At 43.3% G+C, this 25,479-nt stretch overlaps 1 protein-coding gene across 2 annotated transcripts in view; it reads right to left on the bottom strand.

Moving 5' to 3' along the window:
- Positions 1-1,302: 1,302 nt before the first annotated feature.
- The window catches only part of LOC135896327 (CYFIP-related Rac1 interactor B), a 40,213-nt gene continuing 16,036 nt past the window's right edge, over positions 1,303-25,479 (bottom strand). For both annotated transcript variants that reach the window (XM_065424695.1, XM_065424694.2), the window contains exons 6-10: positions 23,114-23,188; positions 20,878-21,080; positions 18,400-18,526; positions 14,464-14,534; positions 1,303-9,330 (exon numbers count right to left, since the gene is read on the bottom strand). In XM_065424695.1, the coding sequence (XP_065280767.1) occupies positions 9,267-9,330; positions 14,464-14,534; positions 18,400-18,526; positions 20,878-21,080; positions 23,114-23,188 (540 nt within the window). In that variant the 3' untranslated portion in view covers positions 1,303-9,266. The remainder of the gene's footprint in view (positions 9,331-14,463; positions 14,535-18,399; positions 18,527-20,877; positions 21,081-23,113; positions 23,189-25,479) is intronic.

Below are 25,479 nucleotides of genomic sequence, written 5' to 3' on the forward strand. Positions count from 1 at the left end.
TTGATTCCTGTACGATACGTCTCACGTAGTCCTTTTTTCCGGCTTGCAAAGAAGGCCCGCGAAATATTAAGAAGAAAAAAAAAGCAACGTGACGGAGCGTTTGCGCAGTGGCATCGTGCTGCTCTCAAGAGTGCGTTCGGTGAACAAGGTCGGCTGCATCGTGACTGGTGGCGAGGAGGCGGCAGGGCGTTCATCACATCGGCAGCGCTCGGCCAGCAGCATGCATTTTCGCCGTCATACGACGGGAGCCCATAGCCTCCGAGATTTACCCCCGCGCGCGAAATTCGGATCTCGGAGGCCATGCGGGAGCCGACCTTGTTCACCGAACGCGCGCTTGAGGGCAGCACGATACCACTGCGCAAACTATGCGCAAACGCTCCGGCACGTAGCCTTTTTCATATTTCGCGGGCCTTCTTTACAATCCGGAAAAAGGGCTAGGTGGTGGCCTCTAGCCACCATACGCACCGTCAAGGAAACAACTCGACCGGCGACTTCTGAAGGTACCCTACAAATCTGCGTATCATACTTGGGGTCCTCAGTAAATTGAAAACTTAGGTAATTAAACGTAATTAGTGAGTTATGGGGGGAAATCTGAGTTACTATAGGCTTTCGCTTAAATTCGCTTCCGACGCGCCTTTCATTTTTAAATTCTTGGCTCAGGTTAACTTCGACACTTCGTGTACATAAAAATATTACATGGGTATGTGAACACTGTTCACACTTTTAAGATTATTATTACACAAAGAAAAGAGTGTGCGAGTATACTTCGTTATTTCATGACCCAGCAGCACCTTTAGAGAGCGATCAGCTTGTCTAGGGCATCAGAAAAACCTTGTACTCTAATTCAGCTTCATGATAACATCACTTTGGCCTTCCCAAGCCTTTCCATTCAGTCACATCATTTGTGCATGTCACTTTTTGCCAGTTCTTTCCGAAGGTGCTAAGAAACCTACATAGTGCAGCTGGCAAAATTCAACCCCCTGCATACACAATGCGTCTGTTTTTTTTTATGTGCTTTGAGCCTACGAGTCGGTTATTGTGGAGAAAAATCAATATTTAATTATCTCGTAACTACGAGTACTAACTAGCAAATGCACAAAGTAGCATTCTACTACGGTAATTTTATTTCAATGGGCTCAGCACTGATTAGGAATAAAACTGTCCGGCTTTAACGCATTTACTCGCAGTACACATAAATCACTTTCATTGATTGCAGCTCCACGCAAAGCCATGAGCAGCTCCTTGGTGGACAATGACACTTTGTAGCTTATTAAGACTTGCAAAGAGAAGACATGCAGAAGATTATAAACAACAATACTCTTTATTAAAAACAACGAAAGATACGACATTAGTGGGCAGCACTTGCGTTTCTGTCCAGCCAATCACTGCAAATGCAGTGACACGACATTCGAGCCCCTTAACGTCCAAAAAAGATCGCCTAAATGCAAGCACATGACCACAGTCGACACAGGGAAAGTACGTCTTCAACTCCAAATGTACAAACTAGAGAAAACTCGTTAACGGCAAAGCAGTTAGTATACACTCCGGAACATATCTAAGTGCAACAATCAATGTTGCCTGCACCTAGCAATGCCATCCGCCATAATGTATCAACCACAGAAACAAAAGCAAACAGGATCAACACTTCTGTCTTTACAAAGCTTGCAGAAGTCTGAACTGAAGTAAAACACAAGCGCCAATCTTGTCACATTCGCAGTACCGAAGTGTAAGTAGACTTTTGTAGAGTGCTCATTAAACAGGGCTGTGCAAAATGAGTTAGAATAAAAACTGATAATAAAATGACTTACCAGAATGCAATTATTCTTGGTGCTTGTGCAAAAGGCAGGCAAACATGTGGGCATGGTTAACCTAAAGCATTTTTCCAGTGCGATGGCCAACGACAAGATTGTGCCAAAAGCAAACAGACTAATAAATTTTGTGCGTTTAGGAGGTTCACAAATAAAATGCTTCTGCCAAGCATCACATGCTATGTACATCAACAAAATGTTGACACAATGTTGTAACAGCTGTCAACACAAGGCTCGTCAAAGTTAACTGGATTTTGGCCCATCACAGTTAACTAGAGACTGGGCTTTTCGATGATCAAGAAAAAAAGTATACGTGAATACTGGCACCATACTTTCGATTTTCTTGTGAACTTGTAGAACATAGTTTTTTTCACCCTCCACAAAAAAAAAAAAATCACAATACTTGACCATGCAATAATACATGGTACATTTCACTGCCAAAAAGCTGTGAGACCTTGAGCCAAGACTGCGCTTTAGCCAAATGAGTGTCTCGACTAACACACAAAAAAGGAAAACCTAATAAAGTCTCAGCAACAAAGTGAATGGCTTCTCTTGAGTGCTACCGAGAGAGGCAACTCGTACCTATAAAACACAGTGCAAGCGCAGACGATACGTAACAAATTGAGCATCGAGCGACGTTTGTGCCAAGTCTCTAAAACCAAGTCAACAGAGTTGCGTTGACAATACACACACACAGCACACACATGCATGCAAACTGCCACATACTCTCATCTTTCTACACAGCTCAATGCTTAATCCACTCTGCAAGAATACAAGAGATGGCAAACGCCATTGATGTTACACACATACATGTTCGTAGAGTATACATTTGTGGGCAATATCTATACACGAAATGGTCTGCACTCAAGGTCACAAATGTGCAAATGGCACGGCAATATTGAAAAACACGGCAGCCCATGCAACAAGGACTCCACCACGTGACACTTGCAAATGATTTCAGTGAAAATGTACTGTCATGAGAAAAAGTAAGACTCGCCACATTGCTTGAAGTGACTGAATTAAGGGAGCAGCACTGTTCTTTCTTAAGGCATAGATCACGCCCGAGGAACATCCTCAAATATACTCTGTTTCACTCATTCTATTATGAAGTGAAGGCTCAGGCTCATGTGAAAGCCAGTTGCATGTTTTGAGAAGAGAGCAAGGCTTGCCTATTGTGCACTGATAATCCTTTCAAGAAGCTTTCATTCAGTCGGTACCACTATTACAGGCGGGCAATGGGAGAGCTTTACTTCTCATTCTCTATTCTTGTTAGCTGATGGGATCTACAGCTTTCACTGTGCCACACAGAGTTGGCGAGATGAAATACAGAAAATGACACCATTAACAGCTGAAGCAAGAATAGGTGTCATAACCAGAGGGGAGGGTGCGTTACTCTTGCGCATAGGGGGTCATGCACTGAAGATTTGGAATACCCTTATTTCTTTCCCACCCATTTCATGCTTTCTGAAGCGAATGCAAGGTTTCTTTCCTCACTAATTAGTTGCTGTGATAAATTTTCCGTGGAAGATTGCTTGAAAGAGGACAAAAATGCATGGGAGGATCAACAAAGTGGGATTTTGTCAGAACGGCACATATGCAATGCGTCAAGCGAGTTGCTGAGAAAAAAAAAAAATGAGCCTACGAAGTAATCCTTGTGCCCTTGTCATAATGGGGGACAATGCAGTGTCCAATTCATCAGAAACTTACTGCACAAACAGACTTCTTTTGTTTGTGTTCACAATGCCTAGAGAAGTGCGACAATCTCTATAAGGTAGTCAAGAGTGGCAACAAAGGGAAACAGGCGAATGCCAGAAAACAAGGGGTCAATGCAATGTGCCAATTCAATCAGGTGCATTTTGTTGGTGACCAGTTCAAGTACGTAGCACTGCCTTTCGCCAGCTTTGTTTTCTACGTGCGACCACCATGCGTCTCGTGCAAGGAGCTTTGTGAAAGCAAACTTTGCATTCAAAAGGACGATCGACAGGTGCAGGTGAGAGCATGAACTTAGTGAGATGAACAGGACTGGCATAACATGAAACTATTCCAACCTGCTTTTATTCCAAATCCGCCATTAGACCTCTGTGATAGGTCAAAATGGCTTGACTCGAGCCATTTTGACCCATCACGGAGCGCTAATGGCATATTTGGAAAAGAAACAGATTGCAATAGTTCAACGTATGTTGGTCCAGGAGGTCATAATGAATAACACTGTACATTTCCACAATCAATCCGTTAAAAGTGATGAACTGTGGTGTTTGTTTTCTGCTATGTCCTCATCCCAAGGGCTGCTCTGTTTTCCATGTATCACACCAACAAGCCAAACAGACAGCACTGCAGCATGACCTTGGTCGCAGAACTAGCAGTCACTCAACCCAACATATTTTGTGCTCTTTCAATGGTGCTTTTCTTCAGAGAAGAATTTAAGTATGAGACCACACAAATGCTGACATGACTTCAAAACTCTTTGTGCAAGGTCCCGTTTAAAACAAACCAAGGTGCACAGATGCTTACAGACTTGGTCTACGAACGCGAGATGCATGTTACAAGTTTATATTCTTTGCACAACGGGGAAGAAAATTTAAAAATTGGTATGCATGACTTATCACATTACATAGTGACCACGAAACGTCGAAAACCTCCACTACAGTCGTGAGAGAGTTTTTTAGAGAGATTACGTAAATGAGTGAACAAAGATTGACACGATACCACACAAAATCAACTTGACGTGCAATAGTCAAAATGTTCAAAACGAGCCTTCACTAACACTCCACGCTTCCGTACAATGCAGTCACAAATGCGACGGCACGCCATGTTACGTGATGAACATGCAATGCCACCGCCGACAGTGGTTACTGTTCTATCGTTGCAAGTTGCAAAGAAAAATGTACGGTGCAATGAGGAAGACAGATTGACTAGCATCTTATAAATAAAGGGAAAAAAATCAAAAAGACTTCAAATGATGACAACCAAGGAAAGTCCGAGGGCCAGCAATTATTGAACAATTGACCACTCTGGCGGCAAGTCTCATTCACAAAAGTCAAAATTTCACAGAAAATACACTTACAGGGAACACTAAATCAGGCCCGTTTTTCTTTTTCTTGTGCTAAGTAGCCCCTGCTGTTTACGTCAGATGGCAATGTCAGTATAAAATGCAAGCACAAGCACAGTTACCGATAACACATACATATAAGCAGCATACATACGCATCTGTGCAATATCAGCACTGTTCATCTTAGCATGCACAAACAGCCGTACTGAGTTTTACAATGTATATGAGTAATAGACAGTAGACCATTGTCAAGTCAAAATGTGCCAAGAGAAACTATGCATAGCTTATGAATAACGATCATAATACACGATTCAGTGCCACATCTCATGCTAGGAATGATGTGCTACTATAATGGTATGAATGAGGCACCACTTTACAATCTCAACAAATGCTTTTAACTCATCTTACCTGAAGAGCTACAACAATATGCAAAACAGTCACTTCATGATGCTGCAGCCAAAATTAACAGAGATTTCACTTGCACATTAAATTAGACCTACACTGAAACATCTGCAGCTCGAAGTAATGAAACTTAATTACTTGTCTTTTGCATTTTCTGGCAGCGAAGTCGAACCATTTGCCCTAATAAAACAGTCATCAGGAGACATTTGAAAACAGAAATAATTTGGCCACCTGTGGTTCTTTATTAGGAACCGAAATCTCAACAAGTGTCGTTGCATTCAGCCTGCATCTGAAAACAGGTGCTGCAGCAGTGAATGAAACTTGCGACCTCTTGTTCAGCAGCATGTCACAGCTACTGAGCAGCCATGATAGGTGTGAAAGAACTTCAAGTACATCAAAGACTAATTTGGCAGTATGAAAATGGCTGCCACTTAACCTAAACTGCGCTCACAGTGTTGAGTTGTCAATGGTCTACTGCGTATAGAGCCTTCGTTTCTGCACGCTCACATCAGACAAGCCTCGCAAATCACCGACCTTCCACCGCTATTGCCAACATTACTCACAACCGCCACCACCACCTTGACATCGTTCCAAAAATAGCACCTCTTGCTACATTCCTATACGTGCAGTTCCGAACCCTGGTAGCGAAATGGCTGCCACAAAGGGGCAGCCATGCGTGTTGCTCAGGCAGAAAGAATGCCGAGACAGAAAGAGTGGTTTGGCAGTATTTTGCTTTGCAATGCGCTTCGTCTACAGAGAGCCTTGCGGAAGACATTCCGTTTCACTAGCAGTAGCAAAGGAGCTTTTTCAGTTTTTGACGCAAAACTATATTTTCTAACAGCGAGAATTCCGTGCCCTCCTTGGATGACTGCTCTTGTTCGATTTCGTAAAGCTTTGACGCATATTTAAAGGCTACAGAACATTTTTGAAAGCAGCTTAATTTCATAGCATTATACAAGTCATTAGGGAAAGAATACGGATTCCATGCCAGTTGAATAATTTTCACACGAACATTAAGAGGTTGTGAAAAGTGTGAACGACTGAGCAATAACCCTTTATGTTACATGGCAGCAGTGAGAAACTGCAGTTCCTGCAAATTTTTAACCCAGGTGTTACGTGTCCAGTTAACATCGTCCTTTTGCGCCATTCGGGGGGGTGAGGCACCCTGTAATGCCTTCACTAACCCTGTTGTACCAGTATACAAGAGCCATCTACTGGCTTAAATATAGAATTCAACCCCCTCTATGAACAGTATCTCACTTGTGCCAGATCCAGACTTCCCTTGTGTTCAAATTCACAATACAATCCTATGACACTGGACTTTGCAACGTTCAACTCTACTGAAGTTGGTACTGCATAATCAAAATTGCACGAAAACAATACCTCGTTCCCATGTTTTGAAACCCCCGTAAGGGAGTATGCAAATTCTACACCTCCTAGCAGAAAATGAGTTGACACGTAAGGCAGTTCCTCGCCCATTACGATGAAAATTTGTTATGAAATAACTTAGTTCTGTGCAGCAATGCTTACACAATCAATGGCTGAAATCTGAGATAACTATTCTAACCTCCCGTCATTTACGAAGCATATATTTTTTTTTTTCTACAACGGAGCAAAGATTGCAAATCTCCATCTTTGAAAAATGCAGGTGTGACTACTTTTTGGAGGACAACTCTTGGAAAGAAGTGGAACTGAACCTATGTGATGTTTATCTAAGCTACTATATGTTGAAAGCCACAGGTCATCAGTAGATCGCAGGCCAGGCATACTTGTTTGAAGGCCCGCATACATCAGTGAATGAATGGTAACCTAGAAGCCCAGTCTGGTCTAAGTAAATATGGTGCGTCTGATATTTGCAGCCATATTAGCTCCCCCATTCAAGCTCAGGATTACATCTAAATGATCTAAGGTCTTCAAGTACACCATACGTGGCCCAAATACAAAAGGCTGTTCAATGTGTCCTACACTTTTTCCCATTGCATGCAATTCTCAAAGGCTCCTACAGTTTCTCCATAGTTGTGTTTAGTAGCAAGTGTAGAAATAATTTTCAGTTTGATTCATTCTTATAGTAGAACTGCCTTCGCAGTAGCAAAACGCTCACCTGACAAATCACACCATGGTTAAGAAGTCAGTACACTAGACTCTCACTATAGTGGGAGAAGTCCACATTTATGCAATGTTTAGGCTACGTATTCATACGGCTGTGCGAGAACCTACAGGGACAGCCTGGCGTAAGCTTCGTAAATGACAGCGTGCATAATCAAATTATGATCGGGAAAACGTTAGCACATGGCAGAGAGCCTGATTTCATACCAAATGACGATGCACACATCAGGTGAAATGAGAAGCAGGGCTTGAGAATGGTGATGTGCTGTTCGCCAACTGCTGGGACTGCATGCAATGACCATGTCCCTAGTTAGCTGAAAAAACAGCGTACAGTATGCCAAAAGCTGTCACAAACCACTGTCTGCGCAAATTGGTTTGCAACTTGGAGAAAAAAACTGTCCACCTCAAGAAAGTTTGCACGACAATGCATGACATCAATTGAGGGTACTGTTGATGGCAATGTGAATGGGTCGAGCATGGCATTGGTAGAAATGTAGTGGTTATTGGTTTGCCGATCTTTGTGGAAGTTTTACGGAAGAAAGCATTGGAAAAAATTTTTTCATGCAATATTAGTGGCTACAGACGAGAGAACTGCATCACTCTCTCACCCTTTTCTCAAATTTGAGGCCACGGTATATCACTAGTGATGTGTGCTTGCTAGGCTATCTGCCATGCATACATGTGTTAATCCTAGCGAAGCCCGTGACTGTGCAAACCCAAGTTGCAGAAACTGAACCAAGGCAAGATGTTACAAAATTTCACAAATTACCTGCATACACCAGTCTTTAAGGAACTCTAGGAAGTTTTTCAGGAGTCAAGAGCTTGCAGGCAAAGCAACAACTTCTGTACTGTTTTACAGCGCAATGAAAAGAAAGCAACAAGCTGAATGACAAACACAGTCAAGGCATACGACAAGGCAATAACAGCAAACTACCTATACGCTCATCGCAGGCTGGTTTCATTGACAACTGGAAAAATAGGTCAACCAGGTCAAGCAGCAGGGACAACGAAAGAATGCACAGGATGTACTAAAGCACAATCTTCCAACTAAGAGGAGGGAAGCTAATTAAAAGTTTACCCCAAAGAACATCTTTCTGCAGTTATAAAAAACAGAAAATTAAAGACTAGTAAAAGTGCTAAGAAAGGTGTGGACCCTGACGAGGCGAGGTCATATATTTCATAAAAGAAATAAAAAAATAAAATCCGCTGTTGAGTCATGCACTACATAAAACCATACGAGACGCAGCAAGAACTCATGAGTTTGGGTTCCTTGCGCTAGAGCAGCAGAGGGAGCTTTGATGACTAAAAACTACACAGGCCAATACTAACCACTCAAAACATCAGTTCGTTGTCATTACAAAAGGACTGCTCACAATTTTTACACTGGGCCGAGACAACTTCCACAGGTTGTGGAGGCAACTAAAAAGTTAGGATTAGGAAAATAAGACAACTAAGAATTAGTATGATGTCTAAACGTAAAGGAATTGATCTCTTGATTGTCAAAGTAATAAAAAATTAGTCTTGATTCCCTCTTTCCAAAGTTGGAAGACCTTACTGAGAACAATCCTGTCTCTCTTTCATTGTCCCTAACATCTTGCGCAGTTCACCTACCTCTCCTTGGTATGTGACACCGTGTCCAATGCAGTAAATTGTGACCAGCAAACAAACAATTTAAGTGGTCCAGCTCACTTTTTGTCGATGAACTTCCGTACATTATCATTGTGACAAAAAAAAAAAAGAAAAAAATAGAAATCACAGGTGCTATATATATATATAAAAAAAACAATTGTGTGCACAGCACAGCATAGTGTCCACTGTAGCACGGAAGTGACAGCCGATGGCCGACGACAGAAAACATGTAACTGGAACACTCAGAGATGACTACCGCAGCACGGTCCAAGTCAGGCCAGCAAGCCCTTGATGTTGCGTGGTGTCGTTTCGTCATTCAAATGACGTGTTGTGTACCTGAAGAGGATTGAAAGGAAAGTCGAGTTTTAGCTACTATGATAACAGCCCAACAAACAATATGAACCGCATCCAAATGATATCCGTCAAAATTACCAAAACACTACTTAACATTTTTGCGCAGAGTGTTTCTTCTACACTGAAATAGTCACTGTATGCATTTGTTCAGTGCCGAACGAAGCTGAATCCATTCTGGAGCTATATTCTTGACCGTGCCTTGAAAACTAATTACCGAGTCTTGTAATGTCTAGCCCAATAACTGGGAAAGAATTTACTGGCAAGGTGCACCTGTAATCAATTTTTCAATCAACCACTGGCAAAGAGTTTCAGTAGCAAGACAGGCCTTGTACAGTCGCCGACCGGTAATTGAGACACCGATAACTTGAACATGCCCGATTATTCGGACAACCTTGCAGCACCATCGCTGGCTACATGGACAATGCATAAGGTGAACTAAAATTTCGGACACCTTGCAGCACCATGGTTGGTATTTGGGCACCGCATACACGATGCGTGCTAGTTTGGCCACCAAGTCAAGCAAAAATTGCAATATTTTTGCTTCGGTACATCACCCGGCCATTCTGCTGGTGCTTTCTCGAAATTGAAACTAGCGAAGACCAGTCAATCCAGTAGTCACCAACATCGTTAAGATCATGAGACAGGCCAAGCCAAGCCAATAAAATCCTAAGCACTATAATTCTATGGCCACACTAGCTGTACTGCATTTGCAGTTTGTCATTTTGTTATCCACCATTCCTTTGCATGAGTGACAAGTCCCTGTACAGCTAATTTGATTGCTATTGTGAATTCTTGTTCCTTAGAATAATCAAGAAGTTTCAAGTGGTGCCAAATACACCCTTGGTGTCTACACTGATGAGGGCAGTGATTAAGTGAGAGAAGTGCTGGATGATGACTGTTGCGAAAAAAAAAAAAACTGCAATAATCGGCTATCGGAGTGCTGTCAACCTCTGCTACTGACCAGTGGATAGAGCTGTGTTGCATGCATTAACTGTTCTTTTATCTATCGGTAGCGACAGCGTGACAATGGTTGAAACACAGATTGACCAGGTCGCAGGCATGCAAATGTGCATGCAGTAATGCGTTGACAAGCATTGTTTGCCGCATGTGTACTAAAGTAATTTTTTCTGGCAAAGTCAAAATTTGAGACTTTCAATTACACAGTAAAACCTCGTTAAACCGTACTTGCTTAAACAGTAGTTTCGTTTTAAAAGCAGTAAAGTCAAATCGCCGACACAGTGGCCATTGAACATAATGTGTTTTGTATCCACATAAACCGTACCAGCTTATCGCATACGTATCGGTTAACATGTAGTGTTTCCACTTTTGGTCGTGCAAAAACTGGGATGCGTCGTCTCCATCGGGGCCCGGCAGAAAAACAAGCCTCAGAGATCGGAACGGCCTCCAAGCGCCCTGTGCGTTCGCGCGTGAAGCCACATCATTTCGGTGGCAGGCCAAAGAATGTTGTGGCATCGCGTACAAGGACTCGCGTCATGCTGAAGCTCGGATAAAAAAAAAGACACCAGATGCTCAGCATAAAAGAAAAATTAGACATAGTTCATGCTATTGAACGTGAGACGAAGCAGTCGGCGCTGGCATGCAACAGGGATCTGCTCTTGACTACGGTGTGTGGCATTTGGAATGCGAAGAATATGCTCGGTAGCACTGCTGCGACCGCGAAGAGATGTCGGCTACAAAGTTCGACTTTTCGCCATAGTTGCATCTGTTGTTGCCGAAGTGTCTGCTAGAAACAGTGATGAGCACTACATGGAAAGCGACAGCACGGGTGATTCAGGCCCGACAGTAGCAGAAGCTGCGCCTTACGTCAGCCTCATGAATGCAATCGTCACGACGAGAACAGCACTCCGCAATGAAAAAAGCGCCCCGTGACTTCTGCAGTACTACCGCGTGTGTGCACGAAGAATACATAACGCCAACGAGGAATCTGCCATGCATGTGTTTGCCGAGAAGAGGGGTGCTGGCTGAAAAGCTGCCTCGCAGCTTCAGTAAGTTTGAAGCCGCTGTCGTCGCTGCTAGGCCGCCGCGGCATCAAATGAAAATAAAGAGTTTTAGAATAGGGGCCCCAATAGTTTGGGGCCCCAAAGAGCTTTGCAGGTGTTAGCGTTGGGGCACGCAGGAGTGAAGAGTTTTAGAATAGGGCTTTGTGTTTGCGGATAGCGTCTTGGACTGACAGCGCCACTACGGCGTCAAAGAAAAGCTATTAGAAATAAATAAAACATACGATTTTATGATAAGAATAGCAATTTTGACTTGCGTATATTCGCGTTTAATTAGAATTTAGAGGTCATTCTGTAAGCGGCAAACAATTAGTTGCGCTTAGTTTTGAGCAAACCAACTTCACGTGCCTTCACTAGCCAAGCTTAGCCGTGTTAGGCCCACGAGCCATAATATCCACAATCGAATTCGGAATCGGCAGCATCTAATGAGTCAATCTTCATAACACACGCTAGTTGAGAGAAAGAGATAACCGCAGTCACTTCTAGCTTGCGAACTTCACGCGTTACCACGAATCGAACCCACTTTGGTGCTAGGTTAGAGCCGTCGCTTCAATGGGTGCTGCCATGTTTGCTGATGCAAAGCTTTTGGGACCGCTATTTGGGCTCCTGCTAAATCGGTGAAATAACATTCTCAATGCCAAACCCAAATGCAGTTTGCCTCTCGTGCATGCAAAGTGGCTTCGACGCTATTTCTTTGGGGCTCCGAAACGTTTGGGGCCCTTAGTCTTAGTCGCGCGAAGTGAACAAACGCTGCATGTTTTTTTCCTCTTTCATCGCACTCTCTCTGAGCTCCGTTTTTGACAGGTAAGTGGTCGAACTCATGCTATTTCGGTTGAACAGTACTACCATTTAGTACATACTTCTTCTGAGCTCCAGCCAACTACGGTCTAACGAGGTTTCACTGTACACACTTCTGGGCAGTCCTCATGGAATCTCAATTATCCATCGGTGACTGTATCTAATATCTTTCAATCGTTCACTGGAAAGGAATTGCTTTGGCGAGATGGAACTACAACCTAACTTCCAAGCATTCGTTGGCAAAATAAAAGGTGGCTCCTCAAAAGGCCCCTCACCAGGTCTGGCCATTTTGAGCTGACAAGCGTGTAAAGTACCTATTGCACCTCTATGTGCGACAAAATGGGGTGAAATTTCAAACTAAACGCCGCACACCCTTCTCGCAGGCGCTACACTCCCATCTGGAGAGTTGACATCAATCATAGAAGTGCTCCTACGAAATGTAAGTGCTGTGACACCACTCACAATGACAGCTGACTTCGTGCAAGGTAACATCAGTTATTTGATCTGTTGCTTCAACAGATGATTTAATGTTTATAGAAATAACAAAACCTACAAACCAAATGTCTGCGAGTCTGTTTTACTCTGCTGTAGCAAGAGGGACCATACTTCTCTTTCATCTGCTCGCTCATGTCGTGCAGTCTCATGCACAGAAAACAAAACTACCTGCCATTTTCTGCTGGGTTCCAATGCGCGATCGCGCTCTTTGGTTTGTTTGTACCTGCCTCAAGTGCTTGTGGTTGTGGCACTGACTTATACCACTAACGCGGTGTTCCAGTGTAGAGCTTGCGAAATAGCGTGCTGCGCGAAAAGAGAAATGCAACAGCTCGCACACAAGACCTTTACAACTCAGCACAAACGCAAGAGTAAAAAAAAAAAGGAAGAAAAAAGAAAAATAAGGAAGGCGGGGCCCGTGATGCGTCCGTGACGCATTTCTCTGGCTCCTGTCTGAGAGAATGCCGGGAAGAAATTTCGATTGCAGAGGGGAAAATGGTAACAGCGTCTACCTTGGCAGTGACGCTCGGCTCCTGAAATCAGGGGTTCGTGGCAGTTCAAATATCTATCGCTGCTATTAATCAACTAATTTGAAAAGTGCTTGCAGTAGAACACTCCTTAGAGGGCACGTAACAATTTCCAGCATGTAACTAAAATTTGCTGTGCGGCCTGATGAGGTGCTGTCTAACGGGCATTATCGTAAATGTGTGAAGCTTGTGCTTGCCGGTAAGACCAGCGTGGTGCCATTTGTCACACGCCGCTTTACCGAGCGGCTTCGGAACAAAGCTCACTCTTTTCTGCGAAACCACTTTTCTCTCCATACAAGCTACTTCTACAAAGAGCATGGCACTGCAACTATCACGTGACCCACTTATGCATGCACAGTGCCACCACGACCTTGACAATTACATGGCACAGGCCTGTCCATGTGACCCTGCAACCCTGCATTGCTGCTAAATGTACCTTGACACAGTAAGAAGACTTGCAGAGTGCCTTTGCGCTAATATCTAAATCATAGGCCGCACACACCTTGCCTAAAGTCAGTTTCCCGTTGTAATGAGAATTTTAATTCGCTTTAGAGAATTACCGCGAGCACCCTGGAACATGAAACTAGCCTATTGCATTCCTGATGAGATACAGCCTAAGTTATTAGGATGCTTTTAACGACTCTGGGAATGCTGAAGTTGTCCTTTTAAGGCTGCCTGAAAAACCACTTCTGCACCTCGGTGCGAGAAGTCGCAGGATGCTTCGCATTAAAATTGCTTCTTATCCAAGATCTTCCTGCCCTGTGCACTCCTAAAGGCTGTGATATGGGTTACACACACACAAAGAACCTGATAATCATGTAAGGAATCACTCACAGCTATCCACAAAGAAAAATTAAAAAAAATTAAATTTTGGGGTTTGTGCCAAAACCACTTTCTGATTATGAGGCACGCCGTAGTGGGGGACTCCGGAAATTTCGACCACCTGGGGTTCTTTAACGTGCACCTAAATCTAAGTACACGGGTGTTTTCGCATTTCGCCCCCATCGAAATGCGGCTGCCATGGCTGGGATTCGATCCCGTGACCTCATGCTCAGCAGCCTAACACCATAGCCACTGAGCAACCATGGTGGGTTATCCACAAAGAAAGCATAACGCAAGCCACCTACTATATTCCCACCTCAGGGCATTGAGGAGTTCCTTAACAATATTTGGCATTGAAGTCGGTTACACTGGCACAAAGTAGTCGAAAACCACTGAGCCACCAGACAGCTGTAGAAAGTGCCACTGACGACTGCCAATCAGCAGCCAATCATGCTCACCTTAGCGCATTCAGGAGTCCCTCGACAACATTTGGAGGCTGCTCCTTGAGGACCCTTATTGACCGTTTGACCTGACAATATAGAGAAACAGTTTTCATTTGACTCTGGAGTTTTCCTTGACACATTTCAAGAAAGGCACAGAAGCTAAAGGCACGCGGCATTTTCTATGTTCAGCACAACAGACCTTTCTTTAATTTCACAAGCGCGCTTCGGTCATCGTTCGAAGGAAGTGAAAGTGCCAGCTGCGCATGCAGGGGCTTGTTGCCCGTGCATGGTTTTGTCACCAGAGCTACGTCCACATTTTACATGTCATAACACACGGGAGTGCTTGCATGGAGTGTTTGCAAAAATGACTGCCGCTGTTAGTTGGGTGAACTGCCTAGCAGAAAAGCTACCTTTGCAATAATGAAAAGGCTCTATACTACAAGCACATGTAAGGCTGTATAAAGGAAATGCTCCTACTCTTCAACTCTGCTTTGAGGTTTCAAAGCAGTAGCTGCAAAAAGCTGTGTTGACACAGGCGAGATTCGAAACCTTTGCTGAACGAGGAAAGGTATCGACACCCAGCAAGTATGAGTAAGTCGCCCAACTGAAGAACGAATGATTAATTGATTGACAAGGTCTAACGTCCAGAATCAACAGGAGCAATGAGGTGCTGTAGTGGTGAGCTTTGGATTAATTTTGACTGCCAGGGTTCCTTTAACCCTGTAAGGCTATACATATAAATCTTAGGCTCTGTAAGATACCTCGAGGCTACAATTTAAGCATGGAAAAAACTACACTACTATATGCTAGAGCAAGTTTTCAGTTGGGGCTAGTTCAGCAGACCAATTACTAGTTAATTACTATACTAAGCAAGTTTTAAGTCAAATAACATTACATTGTTTCTTTTGTGCAAATGTAATCTCTATGGCCAGAAATAAAGATCAAGTCGTTATAAATTTTTCTTTTATGTGGAACTATTCGGTTATTAGAGGAGTTCCTTTTTTCTTTTTTTGTATACTGAAGTCTTAGCTTGTGCATAATGTTTATGTGAACTACACCTTGAAAAGTACGCTTTGCACTACATGAACATTGCTGTATAGTTGCCTTCTTCCAGCTTTGTTTTATAGGGGCTACCTATGTTTTATGTTGTTTATTGTGGTATGGGGCTTGTAAGGCTGCTGAAATACAGCTTTTCTCCCACTAACCTTTCCCACTTATGTAAGAAAGAATAGTGGGATATGTACTTATGTACATTTTGGTATGTACTAATGCAGTGAAAAATGATTAATTAAATCTGAGTATACAAGTGTTTTTGGAATGTTGTCCTCTTTGAAATGCAGCCATGGTGTCTAAAAATTGAACCCATGACTCCATACTCAGCATCAGAATGTTGTAACCAGCACAGCAGGTATGAATGAAAATACCAGGTTACTGATCCCAGATCAATAAAGCAGAACCCCAGTTATAAGTCTCTCAATAGAGAGTTTTAGCCCAGTGGGTTTACGGCCAGCGGAGCGGAGCGGGCGAGCGGAGACACTACTGCGCATGCGCACAACGCTGAGGTGGCCAGCGGTTTTACGGAGCAGCGTTTACGCCCGCTGGAAAGCACTCCCCAGCGGAGGGTATACGCAGCGCGCGAGCGTGCGTAAGCGCGCGCAGGCGTGTATGGGAAATGCAAGATGGCAGCTGCGAACATGAACGCCGGCAGTTCTGCATCGACGACGGCGACTGCGGCGCTGACCCGTACATTAGTACTCAGTATATTAACAAATAATGTACTGAGAACATGTTATATAACTTTATTCAACATTTCTTGCATTATAAAAGCAAGTGTAATTCAAATTCATTTCTCAGTAACTTCTATTCGGATCACTAGGGGGGGAAGCAGAGCGCCCCGCTCGAGCGGGTGAGTGATTTGCCGGGCTAAAATTCTTTTTTCGCGAGCCGCTCCGCTGGCGCAACGGTGGAGACCGCGAGCGGAGCGAAACGTAAACCCGCTGAGCTAAAAGTCTCTAATTTTGCAATGTTCTGGGTTTTATGACAGACTAGTACAGTTCTGGCAAACTCCCTACAGAGAAAATGCATTACAGAACTCAGCTATATGATGCGAGATTGATTATACGACGTGAATGTACGACAATTATACATGAAGGATGTCCGGCCTCGTACGACGACCTGTGCACCTAACCGCGGGTGCATGAGGAGTGCCACCAGCTTCTAGTAGCTCCCTCGCACCGCCGTCCCTTCCTGCATGCAGAACGCTCCAACTGGTTTCCGGACTCCCTCCCAACCTTTTTTGTTCCCTGCCGTTCGCTGCCCTCTTGTTCATCACTAGTTTACCTTCCTCCTTTTCACGGCACCCAACCATCACCTGCATTTGTCCCTTCACTGAAGTCTCACTGCGCTTTCTTTAGGAGTTTTTTTATGTTGACTGCCTGCCCACACTCCTTCACGCTTTCGTTTGGGAATAGTGGTAGTTTCACTTTTCTGTGACTCTGCATCAGATGCGTACACACATACGATGATATATGTCATCTATATGTCATCTATATGTCAAGCCTCGCAAAAGTGAAACTATCTCTAAAATTGATCGTTCTAGCATGTATGGAAAGCACGTACGACAATCGAACTGATTCATCACCGGAAGGCACACAGATCCTATCGTATGTGCATTTATGCACGCAGTTTGGGGTTTTGTTTATGTGCGAACACACGACTTCTTAAGCGTATGCCACTGGGTTTCTAGTTTGTAGCGGGTTGCATCACGCCGACACTGCTGGCTGCCACCTCGGATGAGGACAACACGACAGATACTGCCTTGTTTGTGCCTACGTTCGCAGATGTATCACATAGCATGGACAACATTGGGATATTTGATGCAGCAGGCAATCTCCTTGTGAAAGTTGCTGCACTTAAGACAGCTATTGCTGCATGGCTCAAAGAAAGTATAAGAAATTCACCAATTTTCTTCGTCTGTAAATGACAAAAGAATGCTTCACCATGCTGGCAGGCAGAGATTGCGGTACATTGCATGCTACATCTCTCCAGTGGAATGTGATTAACGCCTGCAAGGCAATTCTTTTCATATTTACTTTTTTTTGGGGCGGTTTTGGTTTCTGCCCTGCAGAGTATTAGCCTGTAGGTTAAACTGAAGGTGTTCGCAACTCTCATGCGAAATCATGTAGTATTATAGACAATTTTTGTTGCTCAGATTATACAACGCCCGGATTACATGACATTTTCAACTGGTCTTGAGAAAGTCGTATACTCGGGGTTCCACTGTACTAGACTGGCACACTCATGAGCATGTACAGACGTGGGATAGTGCAACTAAAAGTGTGACTGGACGGGAGTATGAACCCAAGTGGCTGTCGGCGAGCATAGGTGAACGTTGGTAATAATGTAAGCGAGTGATTGGAGGCATTGTGGGCATTTGTGGGGAGCCGGCAAGTGTAAACAAAAGCTAATATGAACTCAAGTGAATGAGTGTGACTAGACAAGAGTGTGAGTGAATAGCCAGAAAAGATTGGTGAATGAGTATCTACTCATTGTGTTGACTTACATATAGAATAGGAATGAATGTGTAATGAACATTAACACGAAGCCTTAGTTCTTGCCTGCCCCATTCAAACCAGCACACCACATAGCATTTTTTTTTTGTCTTCAGGCAAGTCATTGAAACAATTTAAATGATATTTCCTAAAGAACAAGTCAAACTGCATAAACTCTGCAATTAAGGCCTTCAAGACTAACAGAAAACAAAACAGTCAGACATGCTTCCAATCAACTCCACAATAGCAATAGGTACATGTCACTAATATGTAAAGAGCAGCTCACAGAACTGATACAGTGGGCAAACTTGCGTTGTCAGGTTACCTAATTTTAACAGAATAGGTCAAGTAAATTGACTGAATTCCACAGCGTCGGCAAGAGAAAAAGAAGACAACTCACGTCAATATGAGACGTCTTGGTGAAAGCTCCCTGGGGGTGAACGTGGTCGTAGAGGATGATAACGCCTACCATCACCCGCAACACAAACAGGATGGTCTCTTCATTCTTGAATCTTGAACAAATTTCTCTGCATGAGAAAATGAATCTGTCAAAGCCCTAGCCCCCCATTGATTGCGACGTCATTTGTGGTCTAATACAGGTTTGCTTCATGTATGTTGCTCTGCACGCATATACCTGCACTTTTCACAAATTTCAGTCACTAGCATGGTATTTTACGTACGCCGTCTGCACAGTCCTATGCTGTGATTTGCAAAGTCAAAGGGAGAAAATACTGAAAAATTAAGGGGAAGTTTTGCTGCAGCCTTAACTCCACTTTCCCTTTCAAATACACACAAAATGTATAAATGCTCTCATTCAATTAACTGCTGAACCAACTGAAAGTTGTCGCACTTGGGAGAGAAAGCTGAATTGTATTGATTGTTCGCAAGCAAAATTGTTATTTGAAGGGACTGACAACCAATTTTCATTGTGGCCATTTTTTTTTTTACTGCAATGGAGAGCTTACCGGTCAGAGTGTGTAATCATGAAATGCTACTGCGAAGAACGCCGTGCAACATTTCTTATCAGAATTTTTCTATCTGCAGTGAGGATGTAGTCGTTCACTGGAAGCATGCCGAAAATGGTGACTGGTGAGTGCGACAGCGATTATACGCCGGAATTATTAGGAGGCGGATGACAAATGTGGCCGTAGCTGTAAAAAAGTATGATTCTGTTTATCAAGTCAATCTTCCTGCGATTCACGTTTTCCAAATTGTTAAATTATTTCTGCGACAATAGCTACGTGTTCTTGTGGTTTCCTGTCTAAGTGTTTTGGTATTTAACCAGACAAAACGAAAATCCGATCGAAAATGAAATGACTTTTACACGTGACACGCAGTTCAGCGTGTTGCAGTAGCCATGCGTGTGCTTTTACTTTCCAAAGCATAGAAAAAGCACGAGTGTAATAATACACCAACTGCAATTTTAAGCAATAATTATGCTGTTCTTAACAGCCGACTTACATACAGTAATCTTATAGACTACATCTCAAGTACCAAGATTTCACTGCCGGGCCTTGCCACTTACTGGTTTTCGTTACTTTCTTTGCTAATTTAAAATTATGATTCCTACTTAAATCACAAACCACATGCTGGATTCTATCACTATAAATCATGGTAATTTCATTTCCATCAACATCTCACAACACATTCCGGCCAGTTGTCAGTCCCGCAAAGGCATCGAATTTCCCTTTACAAGATGGCCAAAACTCATTGGATAAGAATAACAATTTGGGCTAGTTGGTTCAAGTTAATGGTAGGATTTTTGCAGTGCGAGGCACTGAAGTGCGTAAAGAAAAAGCAAAATGGGAAGGGTTAGCAAAACGAGTCTAGTGTTTGTCCTTTTGCTAACCCTCCATTCTTTTTCTTTTCTTTCCGTACTTCAGTGCTTTGTGCTGCAAAAATCAGGTCAGAAATCTAAGTTTAAAGAAAACAACCACAAAGTTTACAAATGTAACGCTGTACCGAAATATCTCAGTTACGTAAACAACCTTTAGAACATGTGAAGTGAACAAATGGAACATATGGGTTTAGCACTTTCGTCAAATTGTTCTAATGTTTACGACGGTTTTGCGCAAATGTCCTGCTCACATTTTAGTGGCATATTTTACAGCGGTGTTTAATATATCAATTTCGTCTACTGCAGCTGCACCTCTATAGGCGCTGTTTACATAACTGCGATACCATTTCATATAGCCGAGTTACAAAGTTGCAAGCACAATGCTTTAGTTTTCTTTAATTTTGCTATATTCAACAATTTTTTTGTACGGAATTCGCGCCCTCAATAAACATTTACCGTATTTATTAAAATATCATGCAAGTTTTTCTCCCCATAGTCTTTAGCCTTGAATCATTCAGTGCTTTTCGAATGCAACTCTTATAACAAGGTTTCACTGTTCTACATCTGCTATCAGCTGTTCAACTCAATGTTTCAACGAGAGCTATAGTCAGTCTTCAGTCTTCAAGAGTGATGGCTCGGAAGAGTTACGTTCTGTTTCCCAGAGATACAGTGCATTTCGAAAGCTGGGCCTCTGGCAACAGATTTCTACGGTAAGACGTATCGGAAAGCACCCGCAGTATAAACATGGAACAGCACAATAAAAAAAAATTAAATTATGGGGTTTTACGTGCCAAAACCACTTTCTGATTATGAGGCACGGCGTAGTGGAAGACTCCGGAAATTTCGACCACCTGGGGTTCTTTAACATGCACCGAAATCCCGGCCGCCGTGGCCGGGATTCGATCCTGCGACCTCGTGCTCAGCAGCCCAACACCATGGCCACTGAGCAACCACGGCGAGTGACACAGCACACTCAAGGGTGCACGAAATGGGTGGGAAGGCATTGCGAGGGATCTCTAAGTTGCACTGATGCACGCTCACCTGTTGTCGACCATCCTCTGGCACACCTTGGCCATGGTTCCTAGGGTCTCCGTAGTGTTTTCGATGGGCAGGTCCTTGTTCTCCGAGACAAAGCGCGTCGTTGCATCGCTAAGCACCTTCAGCATAGGAGTCGCATGCGCGTAGAACAGCGACATGTGGTTTGCGAGCTCGTTGGGAACCTCCAGGCCATCCTCTATGTTTTCCTGCATTTTTGTCGCAAACGCGCATAAGGAGATGGCCCAATTAGATTAAGTGCCGGCCAGGAAAGTTGTGCTTACGTGAGCAAAAGTGGAATGTGACACCCTATTGAGAAAATTGTTTTCCATAACTCCCATATCCCAGAATCCCGGTGAACATGAAATCCAATTTAAGAACCCACACATTTCCATGTCATATTGGATTATTGGACACTGGAGTTATGGGGCATATAGTTTTTTTTTATAGGGTAAGCAGAGGACTCTCAACCAAGAGTTCGATTTTACTTAGAAACTCACTTTTACAGGAAGTAGTGCCACATGTGAAAGAAGGCTTAGCACAAAACCATGAACGAAAGATAGTTGAAAATTGGACAGAAACCACTAGAGAATAATTGTCTAAGTCAAGCGACGCCTCCCCAGTACACTTGCTGCGATATGCTGATGGTCGGCTCTATTGGTTATTGCTATGAGGTGTGTGGGCGTTATGTTGTACTGCCTCCAGGATTGGTCCACGTTACAAACCACTTTAAAACACTTTTCAGGACATGTATTGTGCAATTGTGTAAGGATAAACGCCCCAAGTCACCACCTTTGATTACAGTCTCTAGGATCAACCCACTTATTTTGGCAAGACAGCTGTCTATGCAAAGCGTGGGAGGGAGCGGGGGGCAGGACCCATAGAAAGCTTTGCTTTGAAGCATAAACTGTCTAGTTGCAATTGTCCGAACAGTCGTACTCTCATCTGTTAACCTTTCTGGGGTTGTGAATGTTAACTGTACACGAGCATGGTGAATGCATGTAAGAGAATGTGCACTTTTGGAAAGAAGCACCACCTAGAGTCATCCCAAAAGTGCTGCTGTTTCAAGTTCTGGCATAACTTACACCCATGCAGCTATGGGCATTGTGGAAATGAGGTTCCTCATTTCTGATCCCTCCACGAGATGCTTGCCCTCATGGTTCAACAAAAGATAAGCAATTACTTCGTTTATAGGTGGGATTGCAATTGGTTGCATGTGCTGCCTGTTTCAAAGACAGAAGGTAAGATGAGGTAATTTTACTATGTTAATTGAAAAGAAAAAAAAATGTTACAGGTGTCTCGCAGAATGAACTTAATTCGTTCTGCGAGTTGTTTTGTTCTGCAAGACATTCATTCTGCGGGACATGCTGGATTGGTTACCAGGGCAAGTCATTTCGTTCCCCGACCTTGGAAAAATGATGATGCCAGAACGCAAGAAATGTTACAACACATCAGAAAATGAGTTTACCAGGAAAGAAGGATGTTTGTGATTCATACAGAGGTGGTGGAGGATGAAAGAGTTTAAACACACTAGTGCTTGCACCCATCTGTATGCTTAGACACACTTCTCAGTTGAATTTGAGTCAGTCTCCCTCAGCTAGATGAGGTGGAAGACACTGCTTTCGAAGAACTTTTTGCTGTCACTGTCCTGTTCCTTTTTAAAGATCCAGGGCAGAAGAGATGATCCAAGGTCACCTGCCTTCCCCTTCAGCACATTTCTGAAGGCAAGAAGAGAGCCAGGACAAGGGACGGTAAATGAAGGCACGGAAACATGGAGGCCAAGGGGAAAGCACAGGTGCACCTTGTTCAGTGTAATAGGGTCTGCTCTGCAAGCTGAAAATTCCAAGCAAGCCTGGATTGCACTGCGAAACGTTTGATCAGCAAGGTGCTCGCTCAATGAGGCACCACTGCACAAGAAGGAAACCAAATATACAGAGCGTGAAATTCTTTGTTGCTTCGATATCGCTCGAAGAATATTTACTAGGCTTGTCTTAAAACAAGTCATTCGGAATATCTTTAAATCCACAACAAGAAAATTGACTAACAGACCACATTTTGAAAAAAAAAAAAAGTGTGTGTGTGTATTGATCCTCAAAGGATTTAACAGCAACCAGCTCTACAGACTTGTAAGTTCGGCCTTTTTGTCTCTCGAGATAAATACCAGTTGCCCTGAAGCAATTTGCTGTCACGAGCCCTTATTTTATTACAGCTGGTAGTTACACGACCTGTTTTACAAACTCACCTGGTTTGCCAGTCGTAACCTGCTAACCGTCCTGCGGTAGTAGCTGAAGTCATTTTGGATTGCTGGGTTTGTCATCTGCAACAGAGGGAAACATGAGCACTTCAGATTTTGAAATTCTCACAGGACATAAGTTATGGGTTCTAACTGCTGCAGTGTCAAATTTATTTTTCGGAAGACCATAAGAATCTCCCCTAATTATGTTATATGCATTGACAACAGCCCTGGTTATTGCGATATCAGCAGCACACTTGTTATTTTCTGTTGTCTGTTAATACACATATTTTAATGTTTTTCTAAGCTGCACATAGGCATGGCCACAGAAAAAATATGAGGCTTGACGTTTCTTTTACGTTGTTTTTGTTGTCCTGCATACCATGTGTAGTATTTCGAGCAAAGGTTATTGCAGAAGTGCAGGTGGGAAAGTGGTTTTGTCGATTTGCACGCATGTAGGAAAGGCCGCCAGAGGCCCCAACTCTTCCTCGCAACTGTCAGAATTAAGTTCAAGCTCTAAACATGGCTCACTAGAGCACTCCGGGTTTATTTTTTACTTGATGTGAAGAAACATCCAAACACATGTATCGAGTGTCGAGAAAAGGGCGGCCGTCGTCACCACGGCTACTAAACCCTGTGCTGTCATATTTCAAAACCCAGGGAGCCAGGCTTCCATTGTCTTAATGGTAATTCTGCTCACACAAAAAAAGATGTTTTCTGGGAAGGTTGCACCATCCAGCAGCACAGCATGACAAAACAGAATGATAAAGCAAAAAATGACAAAATGACAAAACTGGCAGCCATCTGAGCGGAGACGAAAGAAAATCTCCGAATGAGCAAGGCTCATCCATGGAGTTGAAAGGTAAACATCCCAAAGCAACTCAGGCTATTCAGGAAGCCATAGTGGGTGGGGAGAGCTCTGGGTTAATTTCAAATGTCCAGGGTAGTTTAAGATGCACCCAAGGCCCAGTACCAACCGTGTTATTCCACCGCCATATGTGAATGCAACTGCCACAATCGGTAAGCGGACCAGTGACCTCACAATCAGCAGCTGAATGCCAAGACCACTAAGTAACTACTACAGATAAAATTTCCATGATGATCAAACATGAGTAATGCTCGGTCGTCATTACGATCAGTGCATAAGAGGAGACAAATCATACAAGTTGAGGATACACTTCAAAGGCTGCATTCAGCAGGCAGGCCTTGTCATCCCGAGTTCTTGTTTTGTTTCTTTGCTTCTTTGTTTCTTGTTGTTCCTGCCGATTTGTTTATGCATGATGTGAGCACATGAGGCATGCATATGAATACGCGTTAGATTGTCAATAAAAATAGTTGGAAGTCTTCACGACAAAACTCCTCGTGTTTTCTCTAAATTATGTGCTGGTTGCAATAATGCAGTACCTACCCACCCAAAGCCACACCTTACTGGTCGATGCTTATGGCATGATATAACTTTGCCTACCACGGATGCAAGTAGCCACATGCACTCCACAGTATTTCATTGGGTCCATAAGGATGCTTTGCATGACAATTTTGCACAATGCAAATGCTTTGTATTAAATGTGGTCAAAACTTGTAACCAATGAATGCAGTGTGATGCATGGGACTTTGAGTCAACAATAGGAGCCATATTTTTCTCATGACCAAATGGAGCCATATTTCTCATGTGGAAGTTTCTAGCCAGCACTTCTGGACAAATGTCATTCTGTAACCTGTGCAAACACAGACACCAGGAAGACCACAGAAGTGTTACCACAAGACTGAGCAGCAGCTTTGTTTTCATGTGGGCCTGGGTACTTTTGTCAACAGCACACATGCATTCGTAAGAATGCAAATTAAATTTGGCGCCGCAGTTCTGCAGATGCTTGCAAAGTGAAAGGAATATTCAAGAATTGAAAAAACTGTCATGCAACTCAACTTTGTTTTCTGCAATTCCCAGTGTTTATAAATGAGAGCTTTGTGCTATAGCGAAAACTACAGAACGGATATAATGCCAATATAATGCAGTATAAACCATAATTATAGGTCAGCCCTTGACCTCGACTTGGCCAGATGACAACTTGCAGTGTGTTGAAGGCTGCTATATAAGACGAGAGGCGACTTGATTGAAAAAAAAAAAATCGCGACCTATACTCCCGTTCAGTATTTGCTTGCAGCAGAGCTAAGACTCTGCGACCTGCAAGCATAGATTCCTGCGCAGCTAGATATAGTGCCATAGTTCGGAACCCACTGTATGACTTGGAAACTTCTCTGCAGGTCACCAGGTGTGGTATGTTGCGCAATATTACTTAGTTCCTTAAAATATTTATTGAGGCTCTCTGATACTGAAAACCGATTTTCCACTTGTTCAAGTAATGCGAAAAAAAATTACA

The sequence above is a fragment of the Dermacentor albipictus genome, chromosome 6 (assembly GCF_038994185.2).
Source record: "Dermacentor albipictus isolate Rhodes 1998 colony chromosome 6, USDA_Dalb.pri_finalv2, whole genome shotgun sequence".
In the NCBI taxonomy this organism is placed as follows: domain Eukaryota; kingdom Metazoa; phylum Arthropoda; class Arachnida; order Ixodida; family Ixodidae; genus Dermacentor; species Dermacentor albipictus.